General features: G+C 33.8%; 2 protein-coding genes and 1 long non-coding RNA gene across 3 annotated transcripts in view; 2 read left to right on the forward strand and 1 right to left on the reverse strand.

Moving 5' to 3' along the window:
* Positions 1-305: 305 nt before the first annotated feature.
* LOC140671947 (cilia- and flagella-associated protein 206) lies at positions 306-4,974 on the reverse strand. Its single transcript, XM_072903700.1, has 14 exons — positions 4,891-4,974; positions 4,083-4,303; positions 3,823-3,988; positions 3,561-3,741; positions 3,001-3,170; positions 2,685-2,898; positions 2,484-2,613; positions 2,001-2,111; positions 1,807-1,909; positions 1,499-1,566; positions 1,211-1,359; positions 1,055-1,153; positions 841-976; positions 306-533 (listed from the first exon to the last, which is right to left on the reverse strand). Exons 2-14 carry the CDS (start codon positions 4,173-4,175, stop codon positions 306-308), a joined length of 1,848 nt encoding a protein of 615 aa, XP_072759801.1. The 5' UTR covers positions 4,176-4,303; positions 4,891-4,974.
* Positions 2,031-2,589, forward strand: LOC140671948 (uncharacterized). The gene is made up of 3 exons (XR_012047813.1): positions 2,031-2,118; positions 2,240-2,380; positions 2,461-2,589. It is a non-coding gene; the product is annotated as an uncharacterized lncRNA (long non-coding RNA).
* Positions 4,975-5,052: 78 nt separating the features above from the next.
* Positions 5,053-23,591, forward strand: part of Meltrin (disintegrin and metalloproteinase domain-containing protein meltrin) — an 84,182-nt gene continuing 65,643 nt past the window's right edge. The window contains 1 exon segment of the mRNA XM_072903699.1: positions 5,053-5,393. Within this exon segment, the coding sequence (XP_072759800.1) occupies positions 5,237-5,393 (157 nt within the window). The 5' untranslated portion in view covers positions 5,053-5,236.

Consider the following 23,591-nt stretch of genomic DNA (forward strand, 5'->3'; position numbering starts at 1 on the left):
ATATATATAATTAATATTATAATTATTTTATATATATATACATTATATATATATATATATATATATATATATAAAATATATATAAATTGTTTACTATAAATATAAAGTTTTAAATAAATGTAATCGCATGTGTGTATAATTGATTATTTACGATACTGTAAATATGTGATTTTATTAAAATATATTTTTAATATTTATATTTTTTGTTCTATGATTAATGCGTGTCACATGCAAGTCATTCATTGAAACATTTATTTATATGTATACAACATTATATATAATTACCTAAGAAATTGACTTAAATTTTATAAGTGTTCCAGCTCCTCTTCTAAAAACGATACAACATGTTGATTGTCATCCCGCCTGCCTCGCAAACCAAATATGAATGTTTTGAGATTCTTTGTGTTTGTATAGTTATCTCTTCTGGTTTGAACTTCCTTATCCTGAGGTGGAGTCGCTTGTACGTAAACACCATATCGAAAGTGCGAGTTGAATGTCTGGGTACTACGAGTAACGCATCGACTTATGTTTGCCTGAGAAATTATCATGTGTGAAATCAAACATTTTTCATCTACAGAAATGAGAGAAAACACAAAGCAAGGTATATGTTTACATACTTTGTACATAATGTGCACACATATACATATATATGTATAAAATATATTACATATACATTATACAAAAGTAATTTATCAAAATATTAAAAATTATATATAAATTAATTTAAATATGGATATTATTAAAATTATTATTGTTATAGCGCGCAGAATGTATGTTTAGAACACACAATAATATATATCATTAATCAAATATTTTCTCATAACGCGAATATTGACTCACCAAGCGCAAGGCTCTTCGTTTCAACTCCCAAACATTGGAAGTATAGTTTTTATCAATGTAAGGCGGAAGTATGTGAACGTCTGTTTGAATCTTTTGATTATGACGAACTTTCAACTGCAATCCTTTCTCCGTCAATCTTGTGAAAAATCAATATTTTTTATCTCACAATCAGATAAAAACACGACAAATTGCGATTATATAATCATCGACTCACTCTTCTTGACTTTGCATAGCTTCAATTTCTTCATGCAATTGAAATAGATGGATATATTCCGGATGATTGCGTACAAAACTGAGCGCTTCGTAAACATACCTATTAACAGTCAGCGCTGAAAAATTACGAATTATTTTTATTTACAGAGAAAGATACCTGTCAGGATTTTCTCCAAATTTAACAGCTGCTTCGGGCGATTGAAAAGCGTAAAATTTTCCTCGCCACTTTGCCACACCGTTGTTTGGATTTCCTGGTATTAAAGCTCCTTTGGTTGTGGCGAATGTCCATGCACAAAATCCTAGAAACTGATATATATTCTTTAATTAATTACTTAAAAATTGTACAATTTTGTCGGAGTAAATCTTTTTATATATACAAATTCATTTTTTTTTTAAATCTTATAAAATCATACACATTATATAAATACTATTCTATTGTAGTTACCTCTAAATTAATCTTCTCGAAATCCTTCGTGACGTTTGGGTAATATATTAAACATTCTCCACACTCCGCTGCAAAAAAAAAATGTTTATACTGTCAAAATAAAATTGACGGATAAATACATCCATCATAATGTAGAGATTTATCCTAATTTAAAGAACTATAATAACATATATAATAATTTAATTTATTATTTTTAAATATAATAAATTAAATTATATATATAATTATTATATATATAATTTTTAAATATATTTTAAATATCTGTCACGATTTTTGATAAATTCCAGATAGATGAGAAAAATCTTTACTTATTAAATTGCCCATAGAACGTTCTAATCTTTCAGCATCACTCAGAATATCCACATCTTGAGCTATATCGTCCAGCTTTGTTTGGTTGTGGACATTTACAGTCTATAAGAAATATATTATTCTGAATATATATTTCAAAAACTATATAACAAAATGTTTGAATCAATATCAAAGATCAATTGTACATTAATACCTTATTATTACTTAAATTTTGTAGTTCCCAGAGGAAATTGTTAATGCTGCTCAAAATGATCACCTCATCTTGTAAACCCATCCATATATCCGCTAGATCAATAAATTGTGGCTAATAGGTAAATTATATATTATTAATCAAAATTTGATTAATTTGATTATATTTATATAATTGATTCAGCAAACATTTTATTCCAATGAACACAGATTTAATTATTTTAGTCTTTTTTTGCATTTCAGAGAAACATATTTCATCACATAAAAATTCTGCTAATAGAAAAAAAATTTCTGTGACTGAGAAAATTTCATGTGGGACAATTATAACGTTTATATGAAAACAGTTTTTATCGAAACTGTTAAAAACGAAATTGGAAAGATTCTGTGTTTCAATTCTTGGAAATATTAAATGTTGGAATGTTAAAAAATAATTAATCTGTGCGCGTACAATCTATTTTTTTTAGGTGACAATAGCAGTCGTATTTACGTAAACTTGAGCAGTAGGAATAGCCGTTCTGTATCGAACAGTGTCGTGCAGTTTAAAAAGTCGTGTCTGAAGACGGTCCATCAGAGTTTTCACTGCACTCTCGCTGCGTTCTACGTCGCTCAACAGCTTTCTACAACAGACCATACTTCAAAATTACGTCAATCGCATATTGAACATTACGTGATTTCTTTCGAAAGGCACCGAATGTAGATTTCTTGCTGACGACTAGCCGTTAACATTTCAATGGCCCACTCGATCTGTTTTTCCAGATTGGACGTCGAAGCGTTGATTAACATACGCGTAGTCGCGTTTTCTACGACAGCTGTAAATTTGTATACCTTGGCCATTAGTGGCTCTAATAGCTCAAGGACAGAATTGCGAGTTTTCGTTAAAGCCTCTTGTAGAATGCTGGGCACTGAAAGCAGTTATCATTATAATACGTTCGCAGTAAGAACGTGTGTATATCTTTTCTTGTTTACTCAATATTGTTTGGGTTTAATGTTATCAATGCGCTTACGATCATCGATTCCCTCGCCGCCACGTTGACAATCTCTGTTAAATAACCGGATTCCAGCGACTATGCACATCAACTCCATTAACTGTTCCTCTTTCTCTCGTTTTGGCAGAGTCACATAATGAGCCAGTTCGGAAGCCTGGAAGACGCTTTGCAACACCACCGAAACTTCTCTAATATAGAATACATTTTGTGATAGTATTAGCCACACTATTTTTTTTCATTAAAGGTTTTATGAGGATTTAAGTATAATATTAAGAATTTAATTAATTATTCTTAAATAAAATATCTGTCACATTTTTGATAAATGTAAATTTTCCAGCCTAGATATTTCTAAATATTTTTATATATTTCTAGCCATAGATAAGAATTATCTTTACTTTTATTCATGGCAACGTAATGACGTTACAATTAAGACACAACATATTTTTCTATAATTAAGAAAATGAAAAGCTGAATATATCATGGATTTTATTTAATTTTGTTCAACTTAAATTTTTATTTATTAATTTTATTTAAATTATAAATATGTGTGTATTATTATTATTTTGTGATTTAAATACCTTAAAATAGAAGGAACCGTAGGGCTTCCGAGACCGCTTAGCAACGTTATCACCGCCAATATTTTCTGATAAAATTTTTCTGTATCCTTTCCACTTTCCAATTTAGTAGTCTCGCAAATTTCGGCAACCAGAGGTCCAGTCTTTTGATGTAGTCGTAATCGATGCTTTTTGACAGTTTCGTCTGGGAAAAATATGAAACCATATAATATAATAATTTATAAAATAAAAATGTAAAAAAATAACGAATCAAAAATCTTTTTACCTCTATCATGATAATGCTTGACAAAGTACAACTGATTTTTCAAAGTTATCAGACTGGGTTTGTTTTGGTCACATAGCCTCTCCACTATCGCTTGGGTTACCCCTGCATTGCTCTCTTCATCATTTTCTTTTATTCGATATATTGGATTTAATTGATAAAGGGAAAGCTAGAATTATTTTCGGAAATAATAATTGTAATTATTGTTCATACGCTGCTTCGACAAAGTGCGTTCAATAATATGTCTTTGATTATTAAATTACCAAAAATGAGGCCAAATCCTTAGTTATTGGTATTTCTTTCACTTTACATGCATTTACGATTCTTTTCGTCAATTCTTTTCGCACATTTTCCATCGTAGCAAACAGATAACACTCCTCTTTCAGCTGATTTAGAAAGTCTCACTTGCTATAGTTGTGGATTCAAACAAAACCATCCATCCATAAAGTTTGATCGATACTTGCGTCGGAATCATTTATTGTCGCTGTGTTTGAAGATTCCTTTTAATCTTTTTAAATATTATTATATAGAACTGAAGAAATTATTGCTCATTGCATAAATAACTTTATAAGCATTAATATGAAACATACATAACTGCATAACAATAAAAAATAATCTTGTATCGATTAATATATTTCTTACCTATTTCACACATCAAAATATATATATAAATAAAATATTTTCAATGCAAACACAACATGATTAATATGATTATATTATTATTTTTAATTTATACATTAAAATATGTATATACAAATATAAATTTTATCCAGCACGTATTTAATAAATATATCTATTATACTTATTTTACATATAAAAAAAATTGTATATATACCGAGCGCACAAACTTTGTCGATAAGCCCAATTTTTTTTCAAATATATTTATATTTTATATTTAATAATATATTTCTATTTCATATTTAATAATATATAGCTTCATTAAGAAAGTAAAAATATTTTTTCAGGTAATGGAAAATCGTAATCGCTAAAAATCGAATATCTCAAAATGTTACTTTGAGTGCGTGAGTTTTGAAAATTTTAAAAAAATTGTAAATCACATTGTCGACCGACCAAATTATTGCGCGCGTTTTTAAATTCAAGCGCGCCCGCGCTCGTGCGCGCTCGGCCAGTTCCGCGGCGGCTCGTCTCGCCGACATGCCGTCGACGGTAGAGGGGGTCGCAGCTGACTTCAGAAGTGTCGCAACGTTCGGCGCGAGCGGTGGCAGTCGGGCTGGGTGGTCGGTAACGAGAGTGTGGTGTGTGCACGCGCGAGTCGACAGACGTGATACAGCCAACGTGTGAGGAAGGCGTGCGTGAGGATCGTGTTGTCATGGCGTTCGCGTGAGTCCGCGGCCAACGCAACGGCGTTTAGCACCCAGCCGAGCCAGCCAGTCCACCGTGTCCGAGTCTCAGGAACATGGCGCGCGATTCCCGACGCGTTGTCGTCACCGTCGTCGGCGGCGGCGGCGACGGCGGCAGTGGCAGCGGTGCGACGGTGCGGTGTAAACTGGTGCTGATCTTTCTCGTGTTGGTGCTGGCGATCGTCGTTCCTGCCGCGTACGCCGACAGTCAAGGTGAGTCACGTCTCGAATTTTCTCATTGCACACGCTACACGCGTGTTCTATTATGTACGCGGGTGTCATTAATTTTTTGTTTTTCGGCGATATGTCTGTGTTGTATACATACATGTGACATACGTATCGTACAGTGGTACCAGTGCTCGAACACTCGTTTGTTTTATTTAATTGTCTGTCATCTTGTTTGATTCGCGCAATTTTTAATATCGGAATGAATAGTTAACGAATATTACGTGCGATGTGAAGTTAGACGTCACGCAGAAAATAATCTCGCGCTTGTGTCTTTCAATGTACTATTTCAAGGTTGTTCGACTTATTTCTATGTTTACTCGTTTAAAAGATGTGTTTTCCACGTTTATTATATATGCGTGTTTTTCTCTCTCTCTCTCTCAGTGTCAGATTAAAATTGATATTTATTTCAATACTAATTTCAACATATAATTCTTTAAAAAGTGTGAAGTGAAATATGACACCCGCGTGCTTTGCGTCAAATTCACGCAGCACAACTATGTGATTTTTTTTTAAGGGGGGGGGGGGCACAGTCATACAACTTTCAAGTCTGATGATTTCTCTTTTACCTGCGGTTTATATTTCTGATTACATTGATTGTGAAATTTTAATCTCCTTTTCAATAATCATATCTGCTCAGATAAGAAATTATTTTCTCTATATTTTGTTATAAATAATTTTATCTTTGTTTATATTTTCGACATTTCAAATACGTAATATATATTTAAGAATTATGTTTACATCCGAATAATAATTCACGAAAATAATTTAAACACATTTATAATTTTAACAAATTCAATCCATTATCTTATTTTTAAAAAATTATTTAAAAAACAAATTTTTTGTGCAATTGATTAATGATAGCAGAATTGATGCGCGGCTCTCATATCACACATTCTCATATGATCGATGAATCGTTCGACCATATTTTGTTCCTGCCACACAACATTTATTGCATTTTCATGGTCATGCTACGTAACTGACGTCATTGCATGTGATTTTGTTTGCAATACATGTATCTGTCGTTTGAGCGAAATGATCCGCGTTGTTTGTTTCTTCAGGGAATTCTATAACCATGGACAGAATTTTTCTTTGTTCATTATAATATTGTCGCGATGTTATTTCAAGAGCATATCTCAAGGTCTGCAAGTTGCATTTGAATTAATAATGAACTGGTTGCTGTATAATACATGTTTTATGTTTCATGTATCAAATACGTTTTACGTATACACAGTTTATATATTAAAAAATTGCTGAGTACTATTTTTTGCAAGATATGAATTATATAAGAGTTTAATCTATTTAATCTATTTAAAAATTTAAACATTTTCGTAAGTGTTTTATATTGCTGTGTAGTAGACGTTATATAATTTTAAAATTTGTAATACGTAAAATCTCTACCACTTAATATCATTTCAAAATTTAAATTACTTTTTTCGTATATATCCTTTAATTATGTTAATACCGATAGAAAAATGAGAACTGCGTTTCATGATTTTATAATGTGCGAATGTTCTAATAAAGAATAATTTTTAGTATCGCATATCGTTAGTAATTGTGGATACTGTGCCCATTTTGTGCAAACATTAGCAATGCACATTAACGTTCGAAAGATATGCAGAGTCTATTTTATTTTAAATATCGAAAATCGATAAATAAATACGATTACTTATCGGGAATATTGTATAATGTAAAGCTACCGATAAGAATTACGTATTTAATTTAATGGGGACGTATTGATCTTGCATTAAGATTACATGTAAACTTTTAGTTCGCTTTACGTCATAATATTTAATTCTTTCCATTATTTTATACGATTTTCTAAACTATTTGGTCACTATTCTTGACACATTTTTCAAGGCGATGCACATTATATGACAGAAGATTGAACATCAAGGAAACAGTAGACCGTAAAATTATTTGATTCTAATATTGCTTGTAAAATAGCATTTCCTTGTAAGCTTCACTGTGAAAATTACAGCGTGACAGTCACGCTGCGTTTACACGCTAAGAAAAAAATGTAATCACGTGAATCACGAGTTTCTTTGTATCGACGACATTTCTGAGATGTAAGTAAGCGCGATTATGTATATTGTGCCACGCGTGTATCACGGTGACTTATTCGTTGTAAATAAGATGCAACCGTTATATAGCTCATTTTTATTAAAATATGCAACTCTTAATGATTAGCATATAAGAGCTTACGGATTATCACAATAAAGTAGGAAAAATTTTGCAATGCAAGTAAGGATCGCGTCTGAAAGATTTACGCACAAACCTTAATTCATCTGCTCGTGCGCGAAAGAGTAAATTCATTATATTGATAATCGAGCGAGACCATTCTGATAAGATCCCATTATTTTTCTAATTTGGAACCGCGAACCATTCAGGAAAAGCAATGGAGCATCCGTATCTCTCGCAATTAACGTTTAAATTAAATTTTAATCCGAGAATATTTCTTCCCGATAACGAAGGTTATTAAATGATGAATCGTCGCGATCGGTTCCGCTGCAGTTCTCTCGGTGCGAGTATAAATAATCGCCCTCGCGTATAAAAAGGAGGTCCCCTGCGAGAATGGAAGTATCCTGACAAAGGGCGCCGTGGAATTTATGTCCATTGTTGGACTCTCGGGGGAGAAAATCGCCAGTTCGTCAATGCAGTCGATAAGAATTTATGGGTGTATGTTGAATGTAAATGCGATGGCGGCCGTACGAACAATTTATGGGGATTTACATTACGATTTATTTATTCTTTCCGATCACGTGAAACGAACGCGCACGTTAGACCTCCAAAAATGCTCGGATTTAAGGGCTGCCTCGATCGCGCGTAATCTCTCCACATATTTCTTTTTACTTTTAAACTATCGGTCGGAAAATACCTCGCACAAAAATAAGAACTGTTTCATACATTATATATATGATATTAAACAAAAAAAAAAAAAAAAAAAAAAAAAAAAAAAATTGTTGAGGAAGACAAAATTGTGACGACCCGATATAATTATATCATGAACATGTATGTATTATTGGCATAAATCTTCGAGATAGTTGAATCTAACCGAGCTTTCGTTGAAGGGCGCGTTGCGTTCACAGCTGCGTGAAAAAGCCGCCAGCTGCAAATGAGTAATGTCAGAATGCTCGCGATATGCAACGTGGTGGGAAAGTGGTTAATCGCACTCGCGGTGAAGATGAAATAGATATGTACAATCTTTATACGTCCACGAGAGATGCATACATCTGCGCATTCTCCTCGTGCTAAACTTCTCGATACGACGACGTATATTACTCCTCCAAATCGTAAATCCGATTTTATATTCTCTCCGTTACAAATCATTTCTGACAAGCGATCGGCAAATTCTCATGGAGGGGGCGCGCACATAAACTTTAATTTAGAGTCGTTAACGATTTTTATTATTCTTTTGCAAAGCGATTCTATTTTTGGGCTGATGTGAAAGGATCCGATGGATGTAAGCACTCTCACAAATTGGTCTTATAAAATATACTGTGAAATATTACAACACTGCGCATTGGCTTTATTTATACTACTGGCGTTGCGAACTGGCGACCAAGTCTCGCTAGCGCTCGTTATTTTCTCGTCCTTCTTGGAATGCTCGACAGGCCGTGAAGGTGCCGACAAAAAGACCTTGATGCTGCCGGTACTTCGGCGTATTGAGAGCTGCGTATTTTATTTTATTTTATTTCATCTAACCAACTCTCTTTTTTACCATTGGATTTCTTGGTGTACTCTCAAGTCTTTCAGTCGAATCCCTACGTGTTATATATTTTTTTCAATTTTATTTATACTTTGTATATAAAATGTTATAAATGAAAACTTTATCGAATTATAAAGGACGATGAATAAAATAGACCGATTCTGTCTAAGAAGTGTAACGTAAGTTATGTTTTCTTATATTTTTTAAGCTGTTGAATACGATCATTAGTTTTATTTATTTTAGTTCACAGGAAAATGGTTAAAATTTGTCTTAAAGAGGTCGAAAATAGTTATTTTGATCTCTTTAAAATTTGGACAATTTTTCTTTAGATAAATAAAACTGAAATCATATTTAGCAGTTTAAAAATAAAAAAGTGTATAACTTATGTTACATTTTGTAGGCAGAAATAGATCTATTTTACCTATCGTCCTTCCTGCAATCTCGTATATTTCTATCATATGTATTTCAACAGAAATACATATATCTGATAATAATGAATTAAATAGATTTAGCAAAGGATACAATTACATATATCTTAAAATTCTCTTATATTTGATTTCGCGCGGTTTCAAATATAGTCTCTCAGGATATGGTACTTAGAAAAGGAATCCATCCGTGACGAGTTTGAAACGATCTGCATTTCCGGTCCCGACGATGAAAAAACGAATCATCATCAGTTGAGTCACCATCGTCGAGCCGTTGTGTACTCAAAGCGAATGGATCGCTGTTAATCGATGATTAACGCGACCCTCTCGACGATGTCGATCTAGTCGAGAGTACTTCTTCGGGTCGGCATGTTATTCATTAAGCAATCGCTCGTAGAATGACGAGTGTCGTCCAACGAAGGAGATCGATTCACGGCGACTGCTTATTTCTCATTCCGCGCGAGTGCAAAACCAATGACAAATTGCACATTGCCTCTTCGCGAAGATGTTCCGTCTTGTGAAGAAAATGTAACAGTGTGTCTAATGCTATCGTAATTTATGTACAATCGACATCATGCCATAAATTACACTTATTATACATGAATTATCTTTCTGCTTGCATGAGTCTTTGGTGACGAATTTTAGGATGAAATAGTAATTTTAACAAAATATTACATCTTGTTTATTTTTTCAATTTACATGCATAAAAACAAAATGTAAAACATAGTATAAAACTAGATGTTTGTTACATTTTTAAAAAATGATTGTTTATGGCTAAAGAGTTGAAATGTATATAAAGTCCGTTTATATAGTAAAATAAATTGTAATCGAAATATAAAATACTTCAAACATTTTCGCAATGTATAAACATATACGCGTGTAAGAGAACGTCAATTGTACATTTTTCGTAAATTTTAGTCGTTGTTTGCTTTTATTTATTATTATTATAATATATTTCGAATTTTCATATTAAAAATTGATTTGATATTTTGCTTTAACCGATTCGAGAACATAACAACATTAAAATGCAAAACGTGTTTCGCGTTAAAATTTAACAATATATTTTTCCGAATTTCTGCAAATGCATTTATGAATATGTCAGTTTAATCTAAAATCGATAAAACGTGACTCTGTAAAAGAATTTTATGATAGCACTAATCAAATGATTTATTTGTAGAGAAAAAGTAATAAATACTGCAGTTTTCAAGAGTAATTTAAATGGAAGCGGACTATATTTTTTTCTGTATATTCTCTTTCACACACATAATCTTGATAAATCCATAATTCTCATATATATATTTTTTAAACGTAATGCAATTGAATAAATCTTTATAATAAAACCTGCTTATACATATGGTTTGCGAAAAAAATACCGTATTATGAAAAATTTCGAATATATAACCCAGATCAAATGTGGCACCTTTTCGAAAATCTCTTATAAAAATATATCTATCCGTGAGCGTGCGTGTCGTGCGAGCGAAAAGAAATTAATTATCACTCACGTGTGATTTTATCGAGTGGAAGCAATCGCGAATCGGCGTATTAATATTTTCTCGCACATCGTACTCGTTTGACGAGGAGATAAAAGAAGAGCAGAAGAGGTTTTCCGGTCTCGCGCGGACGTGCGGCCCCTGGGAGAAATTGATCGGAAAATTCACACAATGTTGAACGGATCGCACCGGGTGAAGCACCTCGTTACTCGTTATACGGAAAAATCGAAAATCTCGTTCGTGTTCGATGCCGTGCGATCGATTATAGTCCCTACGGTAGCTACTCGCCTATAGCTATTATATTCACGAGCAAGTAGTCGGTACTGCGAGTCGTTATTCGCCTGAAGCATCGAAGTCCCGCTCGTTAAATTCTCAACATCGTTCCATTTACCCACTTTGCAATAAAATCGACGACGTATTAGTCGCCGGTAACAATGTCAGCCTCGTCTATAAAAGCTTTATCGTAAATGCATTCGTTTCTCTCTGTTCTTTGCGCAAGCGAGCGAGCGAGCGAGCGAGTGACTCGAATTACGAGTTTCACGCGCGATTTTTACCTTTGTTCATTAAACGATGCGACCTGGTTTAGCGACCTCTCTTCGCATCAGCTTATACTCACCGTCATTATTTCGCAATTGTATTAGCTTTATATCCCGCTTTAATGACTCACGTGCAGAAGAAAACGACACGACTATTACACGCTGCAGCCGCATGTAGGATTAAAAGTTTATGAGAGGAACGCTAAAAAAAAGCATTTTCGCTTCGTCGCTGCTACTCGAAATTCGCTGATGTACTATTTATCCTCCATTATTGTCGCCTCTTCTGGGTAGACCTGTATTTACCGGAACTATAAGCGTACAAATCGCACGACCAGCTAACTGTAAAGCGCGCAGCGTTAACGGACCTCCCGTTACATCGTTCGAAAAACATTCGTGATACTCTTACATGTAAGAGTAATAGTTGAAATACAAGTTGCTTTTTTATTATGCTGTAAATATAGATGACATGTAAATGCGTTAGTTTTCGAATATTGAAGTAGAGTAATAAATTATTTCCTATTTAAATATGTTATTTAATGATTATTAAGTAATCATTAAGCGAGTTATTATTTTTATGTTTACGTTTCGTACTTAAAAATAATTTTGTTGCTGGACTAATTGCATTCCATATGTTCGAGTTTGTGTTGCTCAGCCGGATCGCTTGGAGAAAACGGCTGTGAAAGCAATTTGATGCGTCATCCATATAATGTGCCTGAGTCATTAGCCAAAAATTGAAGCTTGTTCAAAAATCCTGTTTTGACGACGCGCTCATTAGACGCATAAACAATATCATTAATAATCGATTCATTGATGTATATATATAATTTTGATGGCAATTAAGCGACCGTAAATACGCCAAATTTGTGGCTTGTACATTCTGGATGTGCTATAGGATGCTTTCGTAGAGAGATGGCGGTGATGGAGTAATAACAATTTACATGTGCGAGGCTCTCGTAGGTAGGAACTCATTAGTATTTTCGATTTACGGCTGATCGTATAAATAATTTGTTCGATACCTTGCTCAGCGCGATAAGCGGAAATAAATTGCGCTCCCTGATGACCTAACGCGGTGCACATTACGTCTCATGAATATAACATTTCATTTTTGATTATCGGTGCCCGATAATCATCGTGTCTGAATTTGCGATCATCCACGAAAAGCCGTATTTTGACAAAAATGACATATAGATTTATACATGAGGAAATTATTATTATCATAATGGTTTAATTAACTTCCAACTAAAACAAATACAATATCACATTTCAAAATTATTTAACATGCATAAAAATATCATATTAATAACTTGGTGATAAAATATCAGCTTAAATTAATATTAATATTTTATTCCTTATCGGTTTATTGAACACACGAAATATGGTATTATATATACAAAGTTAATTGACAGGAAATACCGACCGGATCTAATATAACTGTAGGTTTTTGCTGCTGATAATACATTCTATTTAATATTCAGAACGTTACCGTGATCTCGTAGATTCATTTCCGGTTTCCGAAACGTCTGAATTGTTCTATGATTATGGTGATCTGGCGAATGCGATGTAATTTCGATGAATATTATTATCTCGATTAAATTAATGCACAGATGACAGGTTATTGGTCCGATTCCGTTTGATGCCCGAAATGCTTCCGTTTGTAATTATCGTAATTGTATTTACAAGTTATATAGATGAACTTTATTATGAAATATTGAAATCAGATTCAAATTGTTTCCTATCGTGCGATTATATAATATCATTTTTATTTTACAAAATATTTTATCTTGTAAATTATTGTGATTTGACATGAAGTTTAAATCTCATTCAACATTTGCTAATTCCGATCGTGTATACATTGAGCAGAATAATATAATAACATAAAATATTAAAATAAACATTAAAATAAAATACTACTTTAAAAATATATTAATGTTAAATATATTTAACAATTCTTTCTGGAAAATTTGTCTTAAAGTCAAATTTTAAAGTTCTGTTGACAGACGTCTAATTTTTTCAAAATTCTGTATATTTAAAAAATACATACAACTACGTTAATTTACAATTAAAGGTGTTACTTAAATGTATCGTATTTTACACGTCGTTAAATATTTGTTTTCGAGACAATTTTTTATTTGCTTTTTACTCGACAAACTAAAAAAGAAATGTCAAAAAAATTGATTGGGATAAAAAATAATAATAATAATTGAAATATTGTTATAATCAGGAGACTTATTGAGGAGACTTGCTTTGTTTAGACTTTATTTTGTGGAATTTGCAAAGAAAATTCACCACTTTTGCTCCGTTCTGTCGCTCGATTGAACGTGTTCACTCTGGCGAAAATACAGCTGCCGAGAAAGGCAATGAAACCTCGCCCGCGCGCAGCTTTACCTCTCTCTTCTTTATTGTGTCTACGTCAAAACGCTCCATCGAGCTACCGGGTGTGTCCGGAAGGACAGAAAGGACCCTTTCGACGAGAAAAAGCTATCGACCGATAGAACGTTCTGACGAAGAAAAATATAGACACGGTGTGCTTGTCTGACGAAATTTGATCGTTTGTACTTGATACAGAAGTAGATGTTGCATACTTGATACACAGTCGATGTGCTATGAGACTTTGAAGAACGAACAATCGATTATAATTTTAAAAATTACACTGAATATTATATTTCAGAATCTTCTGAGAGAATTGAAGAAATCTCGAGCGTGAAGAAAAAGTAATTTAATTGCTCCGAATAAAAATGCGAAAATATATTTTGAAATTTCTTACTTAACGCTAATTTTTTTTAAAGACAGAAAAAGAAAGATACTAAAATCTAGGCGAGAGAAAAGAGAGAAAGATAGAGATGCCATTGCGAAAGAAAACATCCAGTAATTACAGTTTCGCTCTATATCTTTCAATATAAAAATTTCTCAGATGCACTTTACGTAATAAGGATCTAATTGCAGCATTATTTTTGCTTTTCTCCATTTCTCTCATCTCTCCCACAAGTTTGTTCCTCATTAGCAGTCGAGATATTTTAACGATCAAGTAATAAGACAATCTGCCGAGGCCGCGATGGAAGAATATTTTCTTAAAGCACCTAGTCCGAGAAAAGAAAATTAAAACTTCTCGGGGAGATCTATCACCTCGGTAGCAGCACCAGAAAGTGTCCATTGTCCATTGTCAAACTAATGGCTTAATCGACTGGTAATGGAGAAGAGCACCGCTACCGTCTCCACCCATGAACGGCCAACAAAGAATTTCTTGCTGCGGGCGGGCCCGGGTGGCGCGACGATGCGTCGCGTTCCGCAGCAAGAAGGCTCACGCACTTTTGCGATGGACAATGATGCGGTGCATCTGCGGACGTGTAACGCACGTCTCGGGAGACGCACAGGAGCGCGTTAGGTACGTCGCACCTGAGGCGTTTCGCATAAAATTGCAAAATAGCGCATCGCTGGAGAGAGAGAGAGAGAGAGAGAGAGAGAGAGAGAGAGAGAGAGAGAGAGAGAGAGAGAGAGAGAAAGAAAGATAACCGCCAGCTGCATCATATGGGAAATCGCGTCATTTCAAACGTTATCCTTCGCGTTCGCCGCGAGGTAAAAATTCAAATCGCGAAGTGATTCATCATTCGACGAATTTATTTTTCAAACAGTTTTTTTTTATTATTTGTCAAAACTGGAAAAACACACACATACGCATGGGTACGTTGACACACAATATATATTTCTCTCAATTTATTTAAATTTAAATATAATTGAGAGGATTAATAAAGGCCAGTATTAAAGCATCAATATTAAATAATGTTACAAACGATGTATTTTAATATCAATTAATGTTTGTAATATTATTTAATAACCTTGAACCTTCACCCTAGTTTTTATCAATTAAATTCGAAAATAACAAGCGTAATTTTACATTTATTTTACATTTATCTCATTCCATTATACCACGTTACCGAATTAAGAAAGGAGGAGACGGGATAATCGATAGCGCTTTTTAGAACGATCGTAGGAAATCTCAATTACGCGACGTGGATTTAAGCACAGGCGGGTAGAGAATACGTCGTTCGGACTTGAGCGCTGCTCGAAAGCGTTAAGCTCAATGAGAATGATCGATGATGGCGAAGAGGAGGCTCGTGCCATGCGTAGGCAGAAGCGATATATATGGCGTGGTGTAGGCGAACCGTGCCAGCCGGCACGTCATCCGCGTCGTCTGCAGATTGATTCAAATAGAGGATACGGCATGCTTGAGTTTTGATATCGATATTCTGAAGCTTGTATCTTTCGAAAATATTTTGCTATATATTTGAATGTACAGAGGAAGACTATTGCAATAATAAAATAATGCAGAATTTATGCGAATAATTGAAAAACATGTATGGAATATTTTAAAAGTATTTCCTATCAGCGATTATTAATGATTTTATTTTATAATATTATATTGAATATTTTTTATCTCTCTCTCTTTTAGTTTTTTTTTTAAATTTTTTGTGTGTGTAAATGTAAACTTAATACTTAATAATAAAAATAAAATATGTAAATACTGTTTTTTGATATTTAGTTTTGTTACTGTTTCATCAGATTTCAAAACTGATTTGACGTTGATAATTTTATATTAAAATAAATAGGGGAAAAATTTGATTGAAAGTAATTTGAGAAAACTACAAGGGTTTTCAAGGTTTCTGATTCTAAACTTTTTGTTAGACGTTTTGGTTAGACTTTATTGACAAAGACCCCGTGTAAACAAAATTAATTATTATATGGCTCAGGCGCTTTATACATTAGTATCGCTAATGAAACTCTCGAGCTTCGAACTTTGCAACGATGTAAAATCAGATTGGGACGCTATATTAATGGACGTAGTAACTTATGTTACTGAGTTATAATGCTAATTATTAATGTGGATCTGAAGTTAGGATTTCAAGAGTGAAAGCAAATATGTTATAAAACGATGTTATTCTGAATTTTTTAATATTCTATTTTCTATTTAGTCAAAAAACATGTATCTAAAAGACGGAATATGAACTAAATATATTTTGAGTTCGAAAAATTATAAGGATGTTTATCATTAAATTATGCAAATTTTGTACCGGGTCTTACGATAACACAGGCTTCGTATATAACTAATGATAGGGTTTCGACCTTGGATGTATTCTCTACGGACGGCCAATCCTAGATTTGCAACGTGGGTGTTTCCGTTGCTGCGCGAAGTCTGGCCTGCATCAGAAGACAGTGTGCATAAATTAAGAAATTCAATTCGCTCTTGGTAATATAGGAGAATACTGCATCTTACGTAATAATTGAATATCATATTTGATGTGCGGTGATAGCGGCATTTGTCGAGAAAAAAATCTATAGAAATTTCTCGCTTTAAACGAATATTAATACAAAAAAAACATGATAAATATTACATTATTATTTATTGAAAACAAATTTCGAATTGTATATATAAATATGTTGTATTAGGTACAAATATTCGAATTGAAAAAGCACTTAGTCTAAAAAGAAATCAAGGAAACCCGAGTTCTTATAAAAATAAGTATACAAGAATATTTTCTGTAATGCCAAGAGCTCAACTTGTGTTTGTTGTCCAATCTGTTTCTTCCGCCCTCTCTGAGATCCTTTTGTGGGTTCGTTTTATTTTTCTTGGATATACTTCTGTGTCTTTTTCTTGCTTGCGTTAGGTCCCCGAGTACGCACCTCGAGATAATCCTCCTCGTGTTCCTTGCTGGTTCTACAACGTTTACTCCGGTACCCGTTCCCTGCCCGCCGACAGATGCTGGCAGTCCGTTTCGAAAATACGAATCTTCCGCTTCCACCCGCACCCTCCTGCTCGAGCTATATCCGTAACGGGTTTTAACCGTCTGTCGAGAGCGAACACTTTTTATCTAAGATCCTTTTTACTTCAAGTCCGTAAACCGCGTCCGTGAGATTCGCGCGAAAGAGTATCTTTGTTAAGCGTGATGGTATGTATAAGGTAACGATGTGTTGCGGGGGCAAATCGACGGAGTTGTTCGCCTCGTGAATAAATTGACATGTCAAAACTTTTGCGCTTTGACCACGCATTCGTCGATTTCAACGTTTTGTAAAATTAATATTAATATGACATAAATATCATGTGTTGTATATGTTTTCCCGTAGCATTCCATTTTTAATATTTTTTTTTAATTTTTATTTATTGAATCCTTTTTCTATTTTTATTTTATAACGATTACCACAAGCATGTTTAATTAGATCTGACGATAACGCAGATGATTGAAGAGTATATAATCTCTTAAAATAATTTATTAGAGTACTTGGCATTCACGAAGACACGTCCGATGAAATATGTAGGATTCCATACGTGCGACGATTACAGAAAGCTGTTCAGAATCGGGCGCGTGTGCTCTTACCTCCGACCCATTTTCATGGCCAGGAAGGTCAACTTGAGTACGCAGAGCGCGGTTGAATGGGTGAATTTATACCGCGTATTCGACATCGGGAACCCTTTCCCCTTTTCGTATGACGTCCATTGTACGTCCGACTTTTATTGGAGGACACCACTTCTAACCTGGGGTCCGTCTCTCTCTCTCTCTCTCTCTCTCTCTCTCTCTCTCTCTCTCTCTCTCTCTCTCTCTCTCTCGCGTTTCTAACTGCACGCCAAATGGCGAGAAAAAGTATGATGGAAACGAATAGCAAAAATATGTACCGCCTTCTCCTTTGACATTCAATTCTTGAATATCGGTCATTGCACATTGTAATGCGTAATACAATGATAAATGCATATGCTTTGTTGTAAGAAAACATTATTAGGTGCTCTATATTATATATTGAGAGCTACGTATTACGTAGGGTTGTCAAATTAATAAATTGCTAAAAGAGAAGTACCGTTAAATGTAAATGCATTAAATTTGAGACTCGTGTCGTTTCCCCTCGTGATGAACGTCCTTTATATATGTCCAACTTTCGTTGAAGCATTCATTTCCGCTCGTATCGTCTTTCACATTTCTAAACGTAGCAGGAATTGTGTGACGCGTGCCAACGTCTGCCATATGTTCACGAGTAATAATTCTACTCTTCCTTTAACCGATCGAAAATATTCTGGCGCCGAAAATAAGTTTTCCTCCCGACTATAATTATACGTTTTAGTGTTGGCAGAATTTAAGGAGGAACTACGTCAAAAGTTAAGAAATCTAATATATTTTTATGAATTTGATATTGCGTGTATCTTTAGTTTTTTAAAGTGTAAAATTAATAATTAATTTGTGAATTAAAGATTTGATCTAGTAGAATATAATTTAATCTCAAAATCATAAATAATATCATATTATCGAACTAACATTTTTATAGCGATTATACCATAAAAAATTTACAGGGACTATACACAAAAATTCATGAAAATATAAATTTTAATTCTACAAGGCAAATTTTTACTTTGACATACAAATTAATTATGAATTTTATATCTTAAAAGACTAAAAGAGTGTCTTTGATCAGTGTCAGACACATGAATCTTGATATTAGAAATATTAACTCTTTTGACATAGTGCAGTTACTCCTTAGACAGAATTGATGAGGAAATTAATTTTATAAAATTTATCAAAGTAGAGTGGATAATTCGTTAAATTTATAAGAAGTACACTTGACATATACCTACTTTAATTCGTCAAAATTTTGTCGCCAATTCAAAGTTTACGTATGCGTTGTTATGATGCAATCATGGATAAATATAATTAGTATCTTGTGGCGTAGTAATTTAAGATTTCGACGACATATGTGTTTCGTATTTCTCATGTCCAATTGCTTCTTGATGGGCGTTACGGCATAGGGATTCTCGTTTTGACCCGAGTCATCTGGAGTCAATGTCGTCGCTTGGCGCGTCGTGTGTGCTTTTTCAATGACTCAAAGCATGCGCTAGTTGACACCAAGCATCACCGCGAGTGATGCAGTTACTGTCAACCAATGCGATGCATCTTCTTCCGGCGATGTTCAGCGGCGTAATTACGCGGTGCAAATTACGTAAAACGATGATTAGTCATGAACGCAAAGACTCGTGGCGGATAAATAAGCCAATCAAGACATATAATTGATTGGTATTGTACGGTCATTTTCAGACATTGCATTGTGAAAGCGGCTATTATATTGCAACATTCTCATTACAAAATTAAAGGGTATATATATATATATATGTGGTGTATATAGGTGTATAAAACTCACAATTTTTAACCTGTTTCGTTAACCGATTTAAGGAGATTAATTTATTACTCATTATTTTTACCAAGTATTTATTCAAACATTTAATCATTAATTCCATTTTTAATCTTTAATTCAATTTTGAAATGAAAAGGTGTTTTATTCGAAGTTGCAACGTATGAAATTCTTTGATTGCATTATGAAAAATGTGACAGTGGCTTTACATGTATTATAATTTTAATCGAGATTAAAATATCAAATTATAAAACTCCTAACGGAAATCTGATTTTCAATTTATTTGTGTGAACAAGTGTGCGTATCAGATATTCTTGGTTAAAATAAATATTCTTCAATCGTAAAAAAATTATAGCATCTTGACGTTGCTAGACAGTGAATCACGTATAGTCGAGAAAATATTTCTTCTCGACGTTAGTCAGACGTGACGCAGAAGAGAAACACTTCTCCTTCATGTTTCACATGATGTGGGGCAAAAAAAGTTTAAATTTAATTAATTTTATGACTTTTGTTTTCTTTATATATAATATATATTACATTGCTTTTTTGTTTCTTTTGCGTGTTCACTTCAGATCAAGGCGAGCCATACTTTTCATCTATATTTTTATCATGATCTGCTAATATCTATAATGTTATTTAATACTAAAATTAATTGTTTTAACTTGCAATATTAGATTTTTGTATTATTTTGTCGCAATTCATCGCGGAAATAAAAAAAGGTGGATCAATATTGCAGATAAATTGTTCAAACAAAATGTTTTGCAACTTTTTTATCGCTGTTTTTTTTCGGTAAAAAAAATACGATATCGAAAACTCGAAGGATTTTACGCGAGAATAAATTCGAATCTTTCTGGAGTTTTCGCAATTCTCTGTCATGATTTGTTTCCGAGCCCGGTTTTGCTCGCGAGAGAAATTTTCACCGGATTCCATTTCGGATACTCGCGGCCGCTCGTCTATCGAAAACAAGTGCGCCGACAGGTAGATTTTACGGGAAACGATAAAGTGCGAAATGAAGATAGAGCCTGCCTCGTGTCGGACAGAAAACAGAGAGAGAGTTTCTCGAAAAATCTCGCTGATGTTTGAAAACTATGAGTCGTAATATTCGTGGCGGTTGTGTGGGCATCATAAAATACAACAAGAAACTCTTGGCGCGTTCTATTACGAGAGGGAAGCGAAACTCGCACGTAAAGATCCGATTGGAGTCTCTCAATATGATGCTTTCTTGCTCTGCTGCATCGACGACGAGTTGACGATGCTATAGTGACCGAGATATTTGGCAAGGATGATCGCGGTTCATCCTCCATAACAATCGCGAACGCGCTAGACCGATCATTGTATTTCCTTTTTATTCCGACGATTCGAATGTTTCCCGAGAGCGAAAAGAATTTTTATTGCCGTTGCAGTTGTCTTGCATACTTGATGCAGCAAGAATTGATCGTAATGTTTGATATTTTTAATTTTTATTTTAATTTTAATTTTTTTCTATATTTCAAATAATTAACATAGATCTTTTTTTGTACTCATATACAAAAGAAGATATAAAATTCTGTTATTTGTTTGAAAATTATCGATAATTGCTTATAAATTCGACACTTGGAATGCAATTTAAAAACTCGTGTCAAAAAAGATAAAATGCACATGATAAAAATAAATGTTCTACATTTTTACGACATTAGTCCTTCTAATATGTATAATGTTTGTTTTACTCGTCAAAGAGTATGAAAAATTGGCCGGGAATAATAGAATAATTGAGAGAACACCGATCGATCTCGTAATCTGCGAGCGCTCTCGATTCGCCGAGCATGGAAAGTCCGACATTAACGTCGCGTAGCGGATGCAATTTAACGGTAACGCTGCGATTTGCATAATCGGCCGACATCGGCAGCATCCCACGGTGATCCAATTCGACGACAATCGTTACTGACAAAGAAAGTACTTTTGTAAACTTTTCCTTTACGATCGTACGAGACCTCGGAAAAATCGCGAACACGAGTAAAACCGGACGAACCACTGTTCGTTTCTATCGACGTTGATAAAGTTTGGAGAAGTTGATAATTTGATCTACAAAATATTTCTATCTCTGGAAAAAAATTGCTATCCTCAATTTTATATATTGACAGATTCGTCGACATATTTAGTTTTTTTTTTTAGAGAGAAAATATTATATCGTTACAAGTTTTTAATATTCAAGTTTAATTTATCTTAATATTTAAATATCAAATTATAATTATATAAGGATGCAAAACCTACTTGCATTTAAATCAATTTTGTAATGCAGTTCTATCATTTAATTGCATTTTCAGATCATTTATTCGAGCTATAACAATTTTTAGGAACTAAACTATTGTTTTTAAACACAAATTGAGAACATTATCTTGGATATATCGAAAATTAACTCGATTGACGATGAATGGAGAAGCAACCTTATCAACCATAGATCTACGATTCCTCTGTAATTGCGATCATTTAATTAAATCTGGCGTTTAGGATACGAGACAGGACGTTTAATGTTATCGTAATTTGCTGCCGGGAAATTTGCGACGATCGTATAGGACGAAGAGATCAGATCCGTCTGGTTTATACGCAGCTCGAGCATGGTTGCACCGGAGTTACATCTCGACGTAACCTAATCGCGATCCCGATCTATGTTTAGAGTCGTGTTTTAACGCAGAACCGTACGATTGAGAACCGTCGGCAACAGAGTCTGGCGTCTTCGACGAGAGAGAGAGATTCGGATCTATTCCCGGCTTTAACAATGGCCCAACAGTTTTAACGTGACTCCGTCACACGATTCGGCTGTCAGAAAAAGTGCCTGGCTATGCTCGAATACATTCTCCACGCAAGAAATATCCATTCGACATCCAACGTTTGCTGAAATTATTGCAGTAATATTATAACGAGGGGTTGGTCACTGAGGTAATTTTTGTACAAGGGCTAGGTAATTCAGCGGCGATCCCAGCAAAATTTTGGGTAATCCAAAGTTATTTTTGGTAAATCTAAATAATCTTTAGCGTTAAAATAATTTAAAGTAAAATTTCTTTCTCAAAATTTATTTTTAATTTGAGATATCATTAGGTAATCTTAAGTAATCCGAGGTATAATTTAAGGGTAATCCGTATCAAAGGGTAATTTTTGTACATTATAACTGTTAGTGACCAACCCCTCGTATTATAATCAAAAAGCATAAGATCCGCTTATATTGAAAATGTACGACTATAGCTGTGGAAACCTTTTAACTTACGACGAGATGAAAAACTAATAAAATTCTCCTAGTTTCATGTAAAGATTTCAAATGAAATTTTAAGCAATAATGAGCCTATGAATTAATACTTGCAGTCTCCTGATACTCGAGTTCGTAGTATCGAGCGCGTTCGCTCGTTCCAGTTCTTATCTACGTCCATATGCGTTTCCTGTGATAAGTGGTCAGTGCTAGTTTGCTCGTATGTCGGAAACTAGCGCTGCGAATCGTACACGTGTAAGAATAGTAAGTGGAGCATTGAGCGTGGTCGCGAGGTCGATGCATGGCAAATGATTTTATTATTAACCTTTAACTGTTTTCGCGGCGACAAACAGATTCCGCGTCTGTTCCGACATATAATCTTGTCGCCTCAATCTTCGTGATAAAAGCGTCATGATGGAACATTATCATTTTTCCAGAGTATTATTATTCTCTCTACATTTCTACTATTACATTAAATAATATGTAAAGTCTACGCAATTTTTTATATGAAAATGCAGAATTTAAATAACAGAGTATTCTAAAAGTGACACATGAATATTTTTATTATATATTAAATCTGTAAATTATAGTATTAAAAAGTAACAGACTTTAATAATCATAATAATTATTATTATTGTCATGA

This window comes from Anoplolepis gracilipes, chromosome 12 (assembly GCF_047496725.1).
Source record: "Anoplolepis gracilipes chromosome 12, ASM4749672v1, whole genome shotgun sequence".
NCBI classification, from domain to species: Eukaryota; Metazoa; Arthropoda; class Insecta; order Hymenoptera; family Formicidae; genus Anoplolepis; species Anoplolepis gracilipes.

Excerpts from the sequence above, each read along its gene's own strand:
- LOC140671947 (XM_072903700.1), bottom strand. The coding sequence starts at position 4,175 with ATGGAAAATGTGCGAAAAGAATTGACGAAAAGAATCGTAAATGCATGT. Across the intron at positions 3,742-3,822 it reads CAAGCATTATCATGATAGAG|ACGAAACTGTCAAAAAGCAT; the intron begins GTAAAAAGATTT and ends TATTTTTCCCAG. Across the intron at positions 977-1,054 it reads GCTATGCAAAGTCAAGAAGA|ATTGACGGAGAAAGGATTGC; the intron begins GTGAGTCGATGA and ends ATTTTTCACAAG.